At 41.8% G+C, this 17,384-nt stretch overlaps 1 protein-coding gene and 1 long non-coding RNA gene across 8 annotated transcripts in view; one reads left to right on the forward strand and one right to left on the reverse strand.

Annotated features, from left to right (window-relative positions):
- RBKS (ribokinase) overlaps positions 1-17,384 on the reverse strand; it is a 106,076-nt gene that overhangs the window by 76,535 nt on the left and 12,157 nt on the right. For all 5 annotated transcript variants that reach the window (XM_060651448.3, XM_060651475.3, XM_060651438.3 and 2 more), the window contains 3 exons: positions 13,123-13,255; positions 1,140-1,203; positions 147-209 (listed from right to left, as the gene is read on the reverse strand). In XM_060651448.3, coding sequence (XP_060507431.2) covers positions 147-209; positions 1,140-1,203; positions 13,123-13,255 — 260 coding nt within the window. The remainder of the gene's footprint in view (positions 1-146; positions 210-1,139; positions 1,204-13,122; positions 13,256-17,384) is intronic.
- Positions 1-17,384, forward strand: part of LOC132690746 (uncharacterized) — a 37,849-nt gene that overhangs the window by 13,054 nt on the left and 7,411 nt on the right. Inside the window, exons 6-8 of one of the 3 annotated variants that reach the window (XR_014137395.1) lie at positions 2,398-2,508; positions 2,631-2,682; positions 9,452-9,547. This is a non-coding gene — a long non-coding RNA (uncharacterized LOC132690746). Of the gene's footprint in view, positions 1-2,382; positions 2,509-2,630; positions 4,680-9,451; positions 9,548-17,384 lie in introns of those variants that run through there. The other 2 variants (XR_014137393.1, XR_014137394.1) reach the window with 2 other exon arrangements.

Here is a 17,384-nt window from a genome sequence, read left to right on the forward strand (position 1 = left end):
TTTAAACTAGAAAGACCACACTTTAGGCCTTAGACTGGTGGGCATAGTAAGAAATCCATAGGATTAGAGTAAAAACTGATGCTTCTGTTCTAGTTCCGGACATGAACTGCTTCCTGAAATGACACTCTAATATGCGAAACACGTACCTTCATTATTGACAATTATAGAAGCAGTTCCTGTAGCAGCATCTTGAGTCTGATATGTAAATTCTAAAAGAAAAAAGAAATTACAATCATGTATATACAGCCTGGCACGGACAATCTATTTTAGCGATTTCAATGCACTACTAATCGCTGGAAAAGCTTTTTAACCTTTAGCCATCTGGGATGATAAAAGAAATAACTAATTACCGCTAATTTATACCCATCACCTATACAACAAGGAAGACAGAAGTCTTTACTTTGTTGCACCTTCGTTCTGCATTAGTAACAACCCAGCAGACCCCCCCACTGCCAAATCACCCAAATTACTCATAGCATATCCACATGCATTTTTCTAGACCACCATTTCTTTTTTTCTTCAGTGAAAGAAATGATAGGCTTCAGATGAGAGATTAAAGTCAAACCTATGCAATGCACTTGTTTGTGTTTCTTCATAAACTTTGTGTCTCATGAAGCATTATGGTCTGGAGCGTAAATGGAAATGTTGATCAGGCAGCCTCTGGCAGCGGCAAAAAAGCCTTGAAATGGAGCCAAAGACCTGCATTCTACTCCTGGCTCTAGCTCCAACTAGCTGTGTGCTCTTGGACAAATTGAGAACTGATCTGGCCTTCGTTTCTCTTTTGTGCAACAATGGTATCGGCTTCAGTGGTTTCTAAGATCATTTCCAGCCATGACATTCAATGACTTTTCTTAAAATATCTTTTGTGAATGTAGCACCTGTTTTCTCTTGTCACCTGCTTTAGAAACATTTCCATGAGATGAAGGTTTGTAATCTCCTATCATTTTATTTCCATCTGGAGGAATGTACATGAAAGAATTAACCAAACGACATTTAAGCAAGATGAGACAGAGCTGTGCATAAAAATTCTCTGGCCACCAGAGGAGGATCTAATAATTCTATTCTATATTCAACTTTTCTTGTAACCAGATCCCAGAGGAAAGTCATAAAAACTAACTTTAAAAAAGATGAAATTTTACCTGTAGAAATATCATTCTGTTTTAAGTTTTCTATATAATCATTGCCAAAAGAATCTTTGCCAACCTGTACCAAAGAAATGATGAATGTTAGATCTTTTACATTTAGTAAAATGCTACAATGTAGTTTTTAGAATACTTAGCATTTTAAAAGGGCATATCTGCACAGTACTTTATAAACATTAGCTAATTAATCTTCTTAATGTAAGATGCTAGACTTGATTTCAGCCCAAATAATTGTTATATATTAATGTTCCACTTGCATCCAACCTAAAACGTGAAGCATTAAATGACTGTCCCAAGTTCAATCACTTTGCTCTCATTTTGATCTGTTCCTGTGGAAATCACCACTGTGCTGTCCACCATCAACGGCCCTCAATATTTATGAAGAATCTCAGTTGTTTGTACTTCACTATAAATGAGGGCATCTTTGTCATGACTTGCCTGGTATTTTAGAGTCTTCTTTGACATGGGATGGGGGCAGAGAAGGGGGAATTTAAAAAGCTGTCGCTAACTTGGGTAACTTGGTATAGTGAAAGTCTGTTGTTCTTGAGTCCCAGCATGCATTCTGCTAGTGATCTTTCAGTTTTTCCTTGGACACTCACTCCTCTTCCATTCATATACAACATAATTAGGGTGGCAGATTTGTTACAACCATCGTTCCTAGGTTGACACATCATTATCACCCAAACTCCATAGTTTACATTAGGGTTCGCTCTGGTGTTGTACATTCTATGGGTTCTGACAAATGTATAGACACTTATCCACCATTACAATCTTATCCAGATGGATTCACTGCCCTGAAAGCCTTTCGTGCTCTGCCTATTCATCCCTCTCTCCCTCCAAGTCCTTGGCAACCACTGATCTTTCTACTGTCTCCATAGTTTTGTCTGTTCCAGAATGCCGTTATCATTGGAATCATATAATATGTAACCTTTTAAGACGGGCTTCTTTCACTTAGTAAATATATGAGTTTCCTGCATGTCTTTTTTATGGCTTGATCACTCATTTCTTTTTAGTGCTGAAAAATTTCCATGGTATGGACGTTCTGCACTTTATCCATTCACCCACCGAAGGACATCTTGGGTTGCTTCCAAATTTGGGTAATTATAAATTTAGGCTCCTGTGAATATTCATGTGCAGGTTTTTGTGTGGATGCCCTCCTATTTTTATGATTTTAATTCCAGTATAGTTGACATACAGTGTTATAGTTGTTTTCTCCCATTGTATTTTAAATTTTAATCAGCTGTCACCATTTAAGTATTAGGAGGCTTCACAAAAACAAGTTTCCAGGAGGTCCTGAAAATTCAGATGTTCTGGTAACGCTGGGCCCACATTCCTGCAAGGGAACCCAGCTGGATCTGCCCCAAAGGTGAGTGAGTCCATGCTGTCTAGTTGACCACAGCCCCTACAAGGCCTATTGCAATTTATGTTACCTTCTCGGCACCCGTAGGCTTTTAGGCTTCACTCCTGAACTACTTTTCTGTCCTGCAGGTGAGCACCGCGTCATTGGATCATGTATCTGTCTGGGTCTCGGCCACTCCTGGTGAGTTCTCCCTTTCCACAGAAAATTGTTCCCCTCTGGATATATCGATAGAAAGAAACCTAGGAGCTTACTTGGGTCAAGTTCCTCAATGAGTGAAGATACAATTTCCCGGTAAGATTTTGGATGGTCTAGATCAGGGGTTGGAAAATTTTTTTTTCCATAAAAGGCCGGATGGGTAATAGTTCGGACACTGTTGGTCAGATGGTCTCTTTTGCAGCGGTTCAGCTCTGCTGTTGTAGTGTGAAAGCAGCCGAAGAAAATCTGTAAACAAATGGATGTAGCTGTGTTCCAGTAAAACTTTATAAAAACACATGGTAGGCAAGATTTGCTCCATGGGCGGTAGTTTGCTGACCCAATTTAAATGCCTCCTCCGAGAGCTTCTTTCTCAAAGAACACTTTTCCCTGTGCTGCTTTTCTGGTAGAAATGCTGAGTAGGCAATAATCTCAAATAATATATAATAATTTCTTATGAGCAGAATTCCTGTCTCTACAAAGAAGAGTGTCCACTATAAAGCACTGCTGTGGGGGAGAGTGCCCGGTGGAGGGAGGTCATTTGTCAAAGGTTTTCTTGGTGGGAGGCTGGCCATTTATCTACCAAAGCATCCCATTTCTTAGGTCAAAGATTCATACCAGAAACAAACTGTTTTCTCATCTGTTTTTAAACATTATTTAACTCTCTCCCATGGGCAATCAAGATGTGATATAGTTGGGAGGGACGCCTGGGTGGCTCAGTCGGTTAAGCATCTAACTCTTGATTTCAGCTCAGGTCATGATCTCACAGTTCATGGGATCGAGCCCTGCGTCAGGTCCTGTGTTGACCGTGCGGAGCCTGCTTGGGATTCTCTCTCTCCCTCTCTCTCTGCTCCTCCCTGCTGTCTCTAAAAATAAATAAACATTAAAAAAAAAAAGATGTGATATAGTTGGGGAAAGCATCACTACAAGAATATTGTAGGGATTAAAGGAAGGCCATTCCTCAGCATGTGGGGCCCGGTACAAATTAGAGCAAAGAAACTTCTCCCCTTTCCTATCAGTTTAATACAGGCAAAATCTGTTTAAGGTGAACACCAAAGGCATGTCTGATAAATGGTGGTGATGATATAAACATTTGGAAGTGCAGGGATTAGGGAGAATTGTTGGAGAGGAGGAGGCAACCCCAAAACATTTGGCTTTGCCTTCAAGAAACTGATAATACTGCAGGGAAAAGAAGGCGTACAGAGACACCCGTCACACCAAGTGGAATATCAGGCGCATCCGAGGCATAATGAGGAAGGGACGGCCTGCTCAGACTTGCTGCAGTGGTATTTTAGTGGCTGCAGTAGCTGTCTTCTTCTGCTTGGGGAATCACCTGATGGGCTGCGTCCCTTGCTGACGGTTATGGTTCCAGATTTATTCCAATAGTGACTTCCTGGCAAACCTGTTGGCTGGTGTTCTAAGCTCTACGTGAGAGGTGAAACAAAATACTTTGCTTTTGCCTTCTTTGATATTCCCATGACAAAAATAAAAATCTCGTAACTAAAAAATAATGGAAAAGTAACAGCACTGCTGAGGATTTACAGAAGTCAACCTTAGCCCTGTTAACTTTGCATTTGGGTTGTGGAGATACATTACAAAGTAAAAGGAGTGATAAGAAGCCTGAGAACAGGAAGACGACCTTTGCACTTGTGTCATGGAAGTCAGAAGTGCCCTCACACCGCCTGTGTGGTTTTGGGCAAGCCACATTTTTTTAAAAAATGTTTATTTTTGAGAGAGAGAGAGAGAGAAACAGAGAGAGTGCGAGCTGGGGTGGGGCAGAGAGAGGATGGAGGGGACAGAGGATCCAAAGTGGGCTGTGTGCTGACAGCAGAGAGTCCCATGCAGGACTCGAGCTCACGAATGGTTGAGACCATGACCTGAGGCGAAGTTGGACGCTCAACTGACTTAGCCACCAAAGCGCCCCTGGGAAGGTTGCTTTTAACTGCCTCTTGCCCTCAGTTTCCTTATCTGGAAAGTCACAGCACCTGTGAGGATAAAATAACATGCATGAAGTGTGCTTAAAACCGTAAAGGATTAAATAATGGCTTGGTGCTATCACTGTCATTATCATTGTCGTCGCCATCCTCATCATCACCATGGCAGTTACTGCTGCTACCAGGGCGGCTTCCCTTGCGGGGAGGGGCAGGGCTCCTGCTTCTTGGATTCAATCTTATAAACTACTTTCCTGTCCATCTGGTTCTCCCTGATGCTTCCAATTCTTCCTGTTGCTCCCTATTTTCAAACAGAAGAGCACTTGATCATGGAAGCAAGCCTGTGGGTGCATTAAATTATTTAAAAAATAAGACTGCATTACTATTATTATAATAAAAACGTAACATCTCCATTAATGGTGTAACTAATGCTGTTTAACGTAACCATGTATCCCGTTGCTTCCACAAGAATAACAGAGCCAACTGGGAGGATGTCTGTGTCTTAGACATACATATTACATCGAAATGTAGACAAAAAGGCAAGAGATCTGAGTCCTTTCTTTCTGCATTACAGAGTCGCACAGATGCCTTGTGCTGTGTAATACTAAAAGAACGCCATTTTCCCGATTTCTCCATCCTCGAACCTCTTACACAATCATTTATTCTGCTGGATTTCCTTTAAAAAAGGTGGAGCGAAGTGAACACTTCCCCATCCCCTGTGCTTACTTCTGACTCGAATGTAAGCCTCTTCCCCAGTCGCTGGACACTGATAACCAGGAGTCACAGGAACAGAACCCAAGCAGGTGTCCTGCAATGATTACCACTGACAGCTGAGTGACGCTACCTTGAAAATCACAGTGAATGATGCAAAGGGAAGGTCCTTGAAATAAAAAGGACGTGAAATAATGTCATAAAGGAACCTTCATAGGTGTCTCTGGAGTCTTCCCTGTTTTCCCGGTCACATTTTGCTTATCAACCTGGCAAGAGAACTTGAAGTGTAAGTATCTTGGCCGTGAAGCAAAATAGTGCGTGTGGAAGTCAGGAAACTTGGAATCGAATTTGTTTCTGCCATTATCGAGCTAATTAAAATGCTTTATATTTTGCTGCAAATTGTTCCACCTGAGCTAGGTAGGGTGGGACGGGGTGGTTCTCTCTGGCAGGTAGGAAACAGATAGTTCTCAGCCTTCGCTGTGCATCGGTAGCTCCCGAGGAGTTTACAGACATCCGGGTGCTCGGGTTACACGCCACATCAATTGAACCAGGCCCTGTGCAGGTGAGACCGAGGCAGGCGCACCAGGTGATTGCAATGACTCCAGCCTCGGCCCGCTGGGACAGTGCGCGTAAAGCTCTGCGTGGAAGAAATGAAAAGGGAGAGCACAGTCCTGCCTGGCGCTGGGGTGGGAAGTCAGCTAAGTGGGAACACGGAGGAGTGTCGCCTACAGAATCTGCTGGGGGCGAGGGGCCCATCAGGGTCCAACACTGGGATCAAGGTATCGTAAAGCTACAAAGATTGCTGCGCTTGTGTTTGCTGACTCTGGTCTCATTTTCACGTGGCTAGGCTCGCTCCCCCTTGCTTTGCTGGCTTCTCTTTCTAACACTCTTATTTGGCAAAAGTAGTTGGATTTCTCTGTTCTACAGAGTGGTCAGTAGAAAAGCACTGTTAACTTGGTATGATCATTTGTGTTAAAACACAAGGTGAATACAATTCAGTCGTGTCTATTTCCTTGCCTTCTGAGAACTTGGAAGTCCTTTCCTCTCTCCACCTAATCAAACCTTACCTGTTTTTCAAGCACAACTTAAAGCCTACCTTCCCTATTCTAGCCCTTCTTAATGCTCTCATTTCCTAAACTCCTAGAGCATTCCTAATAGATACCATTAAACATTTAATTGAATATCATCTTATGTTGTTTGCCTAAACAATCTCCCTAAAGGTCTAGCCTTCCTAAAGCTTATTGGAGACTCTAGCTTAGCAAGACTCAAGCCCTGTACGTGAAATGTGTTCATAAGTATTTGGTCATCTTAGTTGCCTCTTTATTTTCTTGGGCCTATTTTATCATTCTTAAAAAATTTTTTAATGTTTGTTTATTTTTGAGAGAAAGAGAGCAGGGGAGGGGTAGAGAGAGAGTGGAAGACACAGAATCCGAAGCAGGCTCTAGGCTCTGAGCTGTGAGTGCAGGCTGACAGTGGGGGAGGCTCAAACTCACGAACCGCAAGATCGTGACCTGAGCTGAAGTCAGATGCTTAGCCAACTGAGCCACCCAGGCGCCCCTATCTTATCATTCTTAAAGGGATGTGACCACAGGCACTCAGACTCTCCTAGCAGTGGCTGCCAAAAGGGTCTATAGAAGGTTTTGCTCCTAAACAGCCCTCTTGAAGGCACTCCTACACTCCTACACTATCCTTTCAGATAGTAGCAGTGAAATACTTTCGGGTAAAAGGGTTCTGCGAAAACCACTTTTGGGTAGAAGGATTCTGGGAAAACCATAGTCTGAGGGAGCCTGTTCCAGGTGAAAGAAGCCAGGTCATTGGCAATTATGGACAACTACTTGCACTTATGCTAAGGCAACTCCTAGAACCCGAGAGGCTCTTCAGGAAATCCCAGGCTTAGCTCTACCCTGAAGACTGTAGAGCAATGCAGCTGAATAGAACTTTCTGCAAGGATGAAACGTTCTCTAACTGTGCTGCCCGAAACAGGCACTTGAAATGCAGCCAGTATGATTGAGCAACTCAATTTACACTTTTATTTTAATTACATTTAAATCTAGCTGCACGTGGCTAGTGGCTACCATCTTGGATAATGCAGCTATAGGGAGATGTAAATTAGAATCACGGAAAACAAAAGGGCTGGCTGTATCAGGAGCAAGAACATTTCCTCCAGCTAAGGCTACTGAGATATTTCCTTCACTCTTACCACCGAGAAGGCTCTCTGCATTGAGGGAGAGCCAGTCATGGCTTCCATAGTCCAGAACCGTGACCTAATGCTGAGGAAGGTAACTTCAGTTAGCACTACATTTATAACAAACAAACATCCACATTTCAAAATGGCTGAGAAATGGGCTTCTTGGAATCCTTGGATGGTAGAAAACATCTAGTAATTCTATCCATCAACACATAGTTGAGGAAAATAAAACCTAGAGGACCAAGATACCGTACTCAAGGTCACATGAAGTTGAATATTCTGCTAAGAAATTTATCACATATATTAAAACAGATTGCCAACTTTCAAAGGTAGAGTGCACAAAAACATAATTAACACTCAAATGAAGTTGAACACAATTTAATATTTGTGACTCAAGACATTCTGTGACATTTCAGTCCCGAAAGTCCTAATGAACAGCAGGTTAGGGATACTAATATGCATTTGTTGTCCTATGACAAAACCTGGCAGTTGCTTTTTTGAATAAGTCCCTCAGAATATTATTTTTTTTTTAACTTGTTCCTTGTGGCTTTGCCTAAAAGAGGAAAGAAGAATATATACGATTCCACTTGTTTAAGCTAGCTGGTGGTTTAAATCCTATCTAAATGGGTGTTTAGCTTCATAATGGCCCTTAACATACAGAATTAATGCTACAATCAGCATAAGCATAAGGCCTGCTTATCCAAGAGTGGAGGTGAGTTGGTGGTAACCCAATTATTTCTTCCATTCTTCCTATATGAGACACACATTATTTGGTTAGGGTCATAGGGTACCCTGTGTTTGGACATGTGGCCAAGCATTCCAATCAATATAACCATTAGTTCTAGCCAGTTGTCCTACAGCAGAGCTCAGGAAAGGACAAATTTCACTTCATTCCTGGAATGGGATTACTTGGAAAGGGATGGTGACTAATTTTTGATCTTTGAAAACTAAATCTTACTGCACAGTTGACTGTCCCACAGTAATCTAACTGACAAGGTACCTTTTTGGTTAAGATGATGAGTACTCTAATATACTGCTTTTCAAACCAGCTGTAGTGAAGGCTCAGTTTTTTTTTTCTTTTTTCATTTTCAATCCATTGTGGACTAATAATTCCATAAAATATAACAAATAAAAACAGAAAAAAATCCTACAAAATACAAGGCTTAATTTATTATTACTATTATATTCAACAGCTATAAAATTCCTCTGTGAAATTGCTATAAATATTTCTAATTGCTTATTCTCAATTTCTGTACTGTCCAGACCACTGACAGTTTGCAGGATGCCTGAGGGTCAGACCTTGAATGCGTGGCTCTAATATACTGCCTCTGTCACAGAGCTTAATATCTGCCCATTCCTCAGGGAAAACACACAGCTGTTTTTATTAGTTTTTTTTTCTTTTACCTTTTTACTTTCATTAAAATTTTTTTAATATTTATTTTCTTTTTGAGGGAGAGAGAGAGAGCGTGAGTTGGGGAGGGGCAGAGAGAGAGGGGGAGACACAGGATCTGAAGTAGGCTGTAGGCTCTGAGCTGTCAGCACAGAGTCCGATGTGGGGCTTGAACTCACAAACTGTGAGATCATGACCTGAACTGAAGTCAGCGCTCAACTGACTGAGCTACCCAGGTGCCCTGTCTTTTTTTTTTTTTAAGTAAGCTTTATGCCCAATGTGGGGCTTAAGTCATGACACCAAGATCAAGAGTCACATGCTCTACCAAATGAGCCAGCCAGATGGACCTAGTGAGTTTTGATAATGTCATGTTTGAGGAAAGCAAGACCAGGGTCCTTGAGGGTCCTCCCAGTTGGCTGATTTGAGATCGGGGTTATTTGGGTCCTTGCCTGCTCAGGGTTCCTTTCCACCGCACAAGAAGCAGGGTCTTTGGGCTCATTCCAGGCAACCACAACTTGAACTCTTTATTCTCCCAAGGTCCTCCCTAGCAGCCAGTTTTGGATATCTAGAAACAACTTCCTCCTCCAACATTTATCTTCAATGGAATGGTGGAAGAGGAAACACAAAAATCAGGTATTATGAAAGGTATTCTAACAGACTCTGCCCTGCCAAGAAGCCTTTCGTTTTCTATGATATCTGCCTAGATTTTTAATCTGAAAATATCATTTCCAGTTATCCTTCGACTGTGGCCTTGGGCCCACGACTCAGTTGAGTACTGACTGTACAACTCTTAACAACTTGAAGTGTTTCATTATTATACGTTGTGCTGGATACATATCGACGGACTCTTGCTTAACAGTCCTCATCACAGTATCTTGGCAAATAATTCCCCTGAGCTCAAAAGAAGATGTTTTGCATGTGCCATCAGTCTTACTTCACCAGAGCTTGAATTTTAGTTTGTTGCAGGGTAGTAGTAGGTAAGTAAATGTTGCTAAGAAAACTGTAGGAAATTTTCTACCTGTTTTTCTTTTGCTCCATCTCTTCATTTTTATCTGGAGTAATGTCATGATTTTGGTTTCCACTTGAAAGTCGTCATCTTTAAAAAACTGCTATACAGCAGGTTGGCTAATTTGCTTAATAAGAAAATACTTCACCAATGGAAAAAATATCAAGATTAATGGATAATGATACCTTCTACTATAAAAGATATTTTTCTTAAAAATTTTTTTTTAATGTTTATTTTTGAGAGAGAGAGAGAGAGAGACAGACAGACAGACAGACATAGCGTGAGCGGGGAAGGGGCACAGAGACAGGGAGGCACAGAATCTGAAGCAGGCTCCAGGCTCTGAGCTGTCAGCACAGAGCCTGATGTGGGGCTCGAATTCACGAACTGTGAGATTATGACCTGAGCTGAACTTGGACACTTAACCGACTGAGCCACCCAGGCGCACCAATTTTTCTTAAAAAAAATTTTTTTTAATGTTTGTTTATTTTTAAGAGAAAGAGCATGAGCAGGGGAGGGGCAGAGAGAGAGATGGAGACACAGAGACCAAAGCAGGCTTTAGGCTCTGAGCTGTCAGCACAGAGCTTGAGGCAGGGCTCAAACCCACAAGCTGTGAGATCATGACCTGAGCTGAAGTTGGATGCCCAACCAACTGAGCCACCCAGGCACCCCTAAGATATTTTTCTCTTTAACAGGTCTAAGAATACTGTAAAGTCAGTTAAGTGTCTGACTCTTGGTCTCAGCTCATGTCTTGATCTCAGAGTTGTGAGTTCAAGCCCCACGTTGGGCTCCACGCTGGGCATGAAATCTACTTAAAAAAAAGTCTATATCTATATCTATATCCATATCTATACCTGTATCAAATACATCACCTATCTATCTACATATATCTATAGACATGTACAGATATATAGAGAAGTCTAAGAACATTAAGCTAAAGAAATGTGTGTCTAAAGGTTCCAGGTTATCTAAGCAAAAGCACCCCGTATGGGTTTTGGCTGAAGCCATGCTTTCTTATCCTCTCTGTACAGATACCCATGCTGAAGCCTAGCACGGGGCTGGACAGCAGATGACTGCATCAGGGGCACAGTAGATATAAAGCACTTTCCAAACTGCACAGGTGCTAACACAAACTGTCATACACGGACTGGAATAAGACAGCACCACTGCTTTATCAAACTCCTAACTGTAACATTTCCCCAAATACAGCCCTCTGCTGTCTATTCCTCTCACATCCACTCCTGATGGTTGCATGATTCACTTCCCAAGTTCACTTCCACAACTCAAATATTTCTATTTTGCATTTCTCTTTGCCTCAAATTCAACAGACCCAAAATAACACCAATCTCAATCTTCGAGTTGGATGAGATCCCAGGGGACATCCAATTTTGACTTTCATGGCTACATGAATAGCATTTATGAAGCTTCCAAGAGGGGTTCTCTAATCTCTCCTTTTACGGCTCCGCTCTAGGGAACTCCTCTCTTCCCAGAGCAGCCATTTTTGGTACTTTGCTTCCAATACCCATTCTCTGTCCACGTTTTCCCAGCCAGGAAATATCGTCCTCTTTCCAGTTCCCAAGCCCCTGTTAAGTCAGCACCATCTGATGACTCCCCAAACCCTTCATTTCTAATCAAGTACAGGAGAGGTCAGGCCTACAGCTCCCTCTCCTCGCCCCACAATTCCTAGCATGTAATGGGTCATCAATAATTCATGGATGATTGACACTTAAAATCTATCAAGAGTTCAACCTTAGCAAACGAGGGTTTCTTACTTTGAATCTTGTGCTTCATGTGATGTTTTTGACCAAACAGCCAGATGAGAATTATATCGTGTTAATCATAAATTAGAAATAAAACTGCAGTTCATTAGCAGATGAAATGATAATCGCTTATCGTTTGTACATCATTTAAAGACTCCCATGGAGAGAAGAGTTCTGTGTGCACTGGGAAGTGACATTTCAGAGACATTTTGGTAAAAATGACCCAGCCTACAGGAGAGGGCTCATTCTTTTAAATTTCTCAGATTCCTCTTATCTTTTACTGTGTAGACCGAGTCTAGCTTTTCTAAAGTAAATTATCTTTTTTGTTACACCAGTGATGCAAGCACCTTAAAATTTCATTAAACATGCAAACATTGAACCTCTGGCAGCCAATTTTGTCTTATTTTCAAATAATTTCAGACGGATGGATAGAAATAGGGGATATTTTACATACCATTTCCTTATATTCCTGCAAAAAGAATTATGCCTAAAAATTAGTTATGGGTAGTTCAGTAAAGCCCAGATTCCTTTCTGATCCAAGGGCTAGCATTAGAAGAAATAACTTAAGAGCTACACGAGTGAATCACAAGTTATTACACCGACTTTCCAAGAGCTGTGTTGCAGCGAAAACTGCTAAAAGCAGGATTAACTTCTGTCGTTCAGAAGCTGGCATACAGAAACTCAGTGGGGCAGGCGAATTCCTCTCACTTCTCATCCTTCACTTGGAAGCCCAGCAAGTTAAAGACGTGCATAATTAAGTTATTTGAGGCCTGCTACTTCCCAGAGGACACACGGAGGTAGAAAGCAATCTAAAGGACAAGGAAGATTATCCTCTCCTGTTTAAATCTTTAACAAGGAACTACCAAAAAAAAAAAAAAAAAAAAAGAACAAACCAGATACTCAAAAGCAAGTACATAAGTACATGTAAATGCATGTTTCCAGCAGCATATTCACAATAGTCAGGAGGTGGAAACAGCTCAAGTGTCCATCAACAGACAAATGGATAGACAGATAATGGTATGTACAATGGGATATTATTCCGCCACAAAAGGAAAAAAAATAGTACATGCTATAAGGTAGATGGACTTTGAAAATACTACGTTAGGTGAAATAAGCCAGACACAAAATGTCGCGTATCCTAGGATTCCATCTCTAGGAAATATCCAAATAGATAAATCCACAGAGACAGATGGTGGTGGTGAGGGTCTGGGGGTGGGAGTGGGGTGGGGGGGGGATGGGGAGAAACTGCTTAATGGTAAGGAATTTTACTTTGGAATGATAGAATTGTTCTGGAACTAAAGAGAATAGTGGTTGTCCAACAACACTGGGAATGTACTCAATGGCACTGAATTGTTCACTTTCAAACGGTTAAAAAATAAAAACAACTCAAATCTTGAAAACAGACTCTTGCCTCTAGGAGCCTCTCCACTGTAGTTTACACTTACCTTGCACACCATGGATGTCTTTGCTCCGAGCCTAGCAGCTTGGACACACTGGTTGGCACCTTTCCCTCCAAAGCCAATAAAAAACTTATGTCCATGAATGGTTTCACCAGTTTTGGGCAAACGAGAAGTAAGGCTATCATAATTTAAAAAGAGAAGGAAAAAAAGGCACATTGGTAACTGCAATCACTTTAAGTTCTTCAGAAGAGAGAAGGAAGGTTCTCTGAAGGAGCTCTAGTCTTAGCAATCAGAAGCAGAGATTATCTTTTCCTTTAAGGTAACATTCAGGGTGCCTGGGTGGCTCAGTCGGTTCGGCGTCTGACTTCAGCTCACGTCATGATCTCATGGTTCATGAGTTCAAGACCCACACTGGATTCTCTGCTGTCAGCGCAGAGCCCGTTTCAGATCCTGTGTCTCCCTCTCTCCCTGCCCCTCCCCTGGCTCGCACTCCCTCTGTCTTTCTCTCTCAAAAATAAGCAAACATAAAAAAGCGATAGCACTCAGTGGTTGGCATCACCTTCTAGAACGCATCTGCTGACGGGATTCTTTACTTCCCTACAGTCCCACAGCCACGCTACTGAAGCTCCACTTCAGATGACAGTTCCTAGTGTCTGTACTGCATCAGGGGTGTTCGTAGGTGCCTTTGTTTTCCATGATGGGGAGCTTTTGGAGGGAGGTAACTTCAGATTCCTGCTTCTCAGTGCCCCCAGCACAGACCTTAATTCACCATGGGACTTGATAAATGAGACCAAGTTAATGTGTGTTTCTGTACAGATAGATCTGGTCACTTTAACAAGAGGTAGGAAGTGTAGCAGGATTCTGGTACCCATGTTCAGGACCTACGGAGAAGGAGGAAGTTTCAATGCTAGGCACTAAGGAATCACACTTGTTTCCTTGCAGGTGGGGTGGGAGTGGGGCATTTCAGTGACAGGATCAGGTGTTAGCCCCAGTCCCTCCTGTTTACCGCCCATTTCATGTACTGACTCAAAAACAGCATCTATTAAAAAACAAAAACAAAAAACGGAGTCTAAAGAACCTAGGTTAAAATTTTTACTATAGGAAATTTCAAACATACAAAACTAGAGAAAACAGTATATTAACTTCTCTACCCCCATGCACTCATCACCCAGATTCAACTATTGTCAACTCCTAGCCAATCTTGTTTCCGTCTGCATTTTTAGGGACTTCTCCAAGAGCTAAGGATTTTTTTACTGACCTGTTACTGCCTAATGAGGGTAGTACTAAAGGAGACAAAAAGTCAGGGTAAAAGGTTTTCTCCAGGATATGATTTTCATTACATCAAAGTGGAAAATGTGAAGAAACAAATCTTTGAAGGACAGAAGACTTGAGAATGGAAAGAGCCCTTGGTATAAGGGCAAGTGAAGAAGATGGGCACCAGTGGCACGAGGACCGGGTGGCCACAAAGAAGTGGGCTAGACGGACCAGATGGGAGGATGGCAGGTGTGACCGAAAAGGTTAATTAGCTTTAGATGGGAAAGAAAGGCCAAGAGAGCAGTTCACGACAGTAAGTCAATTGAGAACCTACTCTGTCCTGGCAGATTTGTAATTTATATTCATTTCCCACCTACGCTGTGATCTTTCTGAAACCAGTTCTTATTCCTAATTATAGAGTAACAGAACAATGCCAATTCCTACAGGTCACTAACAGCCTGTTTGCGATGGAATGACTGATGGCTAATGCCAAGAACACGTGACTGTGTCGAGAACGACCAAGTTCAACCTGTGCACCTCCTTTATGTGGTTCTAAAAAATCTCAATAAACTGGGCTAAATGACTCCATTCCCAAGCAGTGCAGTGTCAAATATGGTTATTTGAGATTCAAAAGAGACTCATCAATAATTTGAAAACATTCTATTCCACTCCTCCCCTTTCAATTCTATTTTTATCTCCTATTCTAAATGCATTTATAGTACTGATGAAAAAAATCCATCTACAAGGTTCACTTCTGAAAAAGGTACTCAATCAAGAGAAAAATGGTTTTAATGTAATGTTATTATCCTGTCATTTAATTTAGCAATGACAAGTGATGATGAGATTTTGATTTGCATCAGAAATCTTAAACATTTTAGGATTCTGTTATGAACAGGCAATGATGAGTAATCTGTGCGACTGAGTATGTGAATTCTTGGCTTATTGATGCTGCTACAAACAACATCCATAACCTCAAAAAGAAAAAAAAATATCCAATGTGGCTAAAAACAGGCAAATAACTTAATTAGTAAGACTGTCGGTAAAGAAACTTAAGATTTCCACTATATTCGTAGTTAGATCTGGGTCACAATTCACTGGTTTGAATCAGGTATATTTTTTTATTATTGACTGTAGGAAATCATGAAAAATACATCAGCAGATGATTATTGGGATGTATATATATGGGACGGAGGAGTGAAATCGGGGGTACAGTGTGTATGTGTTTGACGTGAGAGCAGATGGCTGGGATTTAAACTCCTTTCTAAACAACTTATATTAACACAAGCACTGTACTAATTTAGCCATCACTGAAATTTCTCACTCCTTTGGAACCCTACCCATTTCTTTCCGCATCTATGCCCTATTCTTCTTTCTTTCTTCCTTTAACTGTGGACTTTCCCTGTGTGAGGACAAGGACCAAGTCTGTCATGTTCTCCATTTTATCCGGAGGGCTCGCCACTTAGCATGGGGCTGATAAAATATTTGACTGAGTGAATTTTTAAAAGAGTTTTCCCTTGTCTCTGAAGGGTGGCAGGAAATGCCACCCCAAAATACGACTGGGGGACAAGACATGCTGCCCAAATACGCCACTTCGGTATATTGATTATGTTGAGTGGTAAGCACGTGAAAAGTAGCAAATGGAGGGAGAGGCTTTCTCTGAACTGCCCTTATCTGCCTACAGACCAGTCCCCCGAAAGGACTCAATGGCCATGAATCCCCTCCCCAGGAGTTTCATCCACCAGCAAAGACGGACTCCTGTCACAGGAGAGGAGGCTAGAAGTCAACATCACACCCAGATAAACGTTGTCACAAATGTTGTCTTATCTATTTGTTCTACTGAGGGCTAGTTCGTCTTTCCTAAGCCATTTGCTCTCCCCCTAAGAAGCCTCCTTCCTTCCTCCCCCTTTCCTATTAAGAATCCTGAATTCCTAATCGCCTTGGGGAGTTACTCATTTTCCTCTGGGTATTTCCCATGTATACCTGGGGGATGCAGGCCAGTAAACTTGTTTTTCTCCTGTTAATCTTTTATTCCTGGGGTCTCAGCCAAGAACTGAGAAGGGTAGAGGGAAAATTATTTTTCCTCCCCTACATCTCTTTTCTGTCTCCCCTGTGTAGCATCCATTCTTACTTCTGAACTGCGGACGTGGAGGTGTTGATGAAAGGGAAGGAGACCGGCAGGGATGTTCAATTGTCTGGCAATGACAATTTCATGTTCTACCAGACCTCGCCCACTGCATTCCCAATATTAGCAGCCACTCCTGTCCTCTAAGCAGGAACTGTAACTAGAACTCATAGTATCATTCCTTCATTCATGCATTCATTCAACAAATGTTCTATTTAAAAAAAAAATCTTTTTTAGATTATTTATTTTTGAGAGACAGAGCACAAGCGGGGGATGGGCAGAGAGAAAAGGAGACACAGAATCCGAGCTGTCAGCACCGAGCCCGACGCGGGGCTCGAACTCACGAACCGCGAGATCATGACCTGAGCTGAAGTCGGAAGCTCAATCGACGGAGCCACCCCGGCACCCCTCAACAAATGTTCTATTGGTATTTTCCAGTATACGTCTACAGGACAAAAATCAACTTGCTGACAATGTAGTAAGACCTAACCCTGATGCAAGTAATACATGAGTGAAAACAAACAAACAAACAAAAACCTGTCGGAGCACGAGGTTAGTATGATCTGATTCATGTTTGTTTGTTTTTTTAGATCAAATTGGCTTTATTAAGCGATTCATGAATCAGGGCAGCATCTAGCAAGTAGAGGGGACCTCCCCAACTCACGATTTTTTAAAATAAAAAGATGTATGTACATGTTCTTACAGGATATGTAAATGCGCAGAAAATGAAATGTTAATGACAAGCATCCATGAAAAGGGTGGAGAGAGGGAGCAAAAGTTCATGTTTTACTTTATATACTTCAACAGAGAGGTATGTGCAACAAGAATATATCTGTGCATTATGGGAGGCCACTGGTTACTACTTCAGATTCATCTGGCCTCCCTGCATCCCTGCCACCACTTCTTCCTGGGCTCCCGCTGGCTTCTTGCG

The sequence above is a fragment of the Panthera onca genome, chromosome A3 (assembly GCF_046562875.1).
Source record: "Panthera onca isolate mPanOnc1 chromosome A3, mPanOnc1 haplotype 2, whole genome shotgun sequence".
Classification (NCBI taxonomy): domain Eukaryota; kingdom Metazoa; phylum Chordata; class Mammalia; order Carnivora; family Felidae; genus Panthera; species Panthera onca.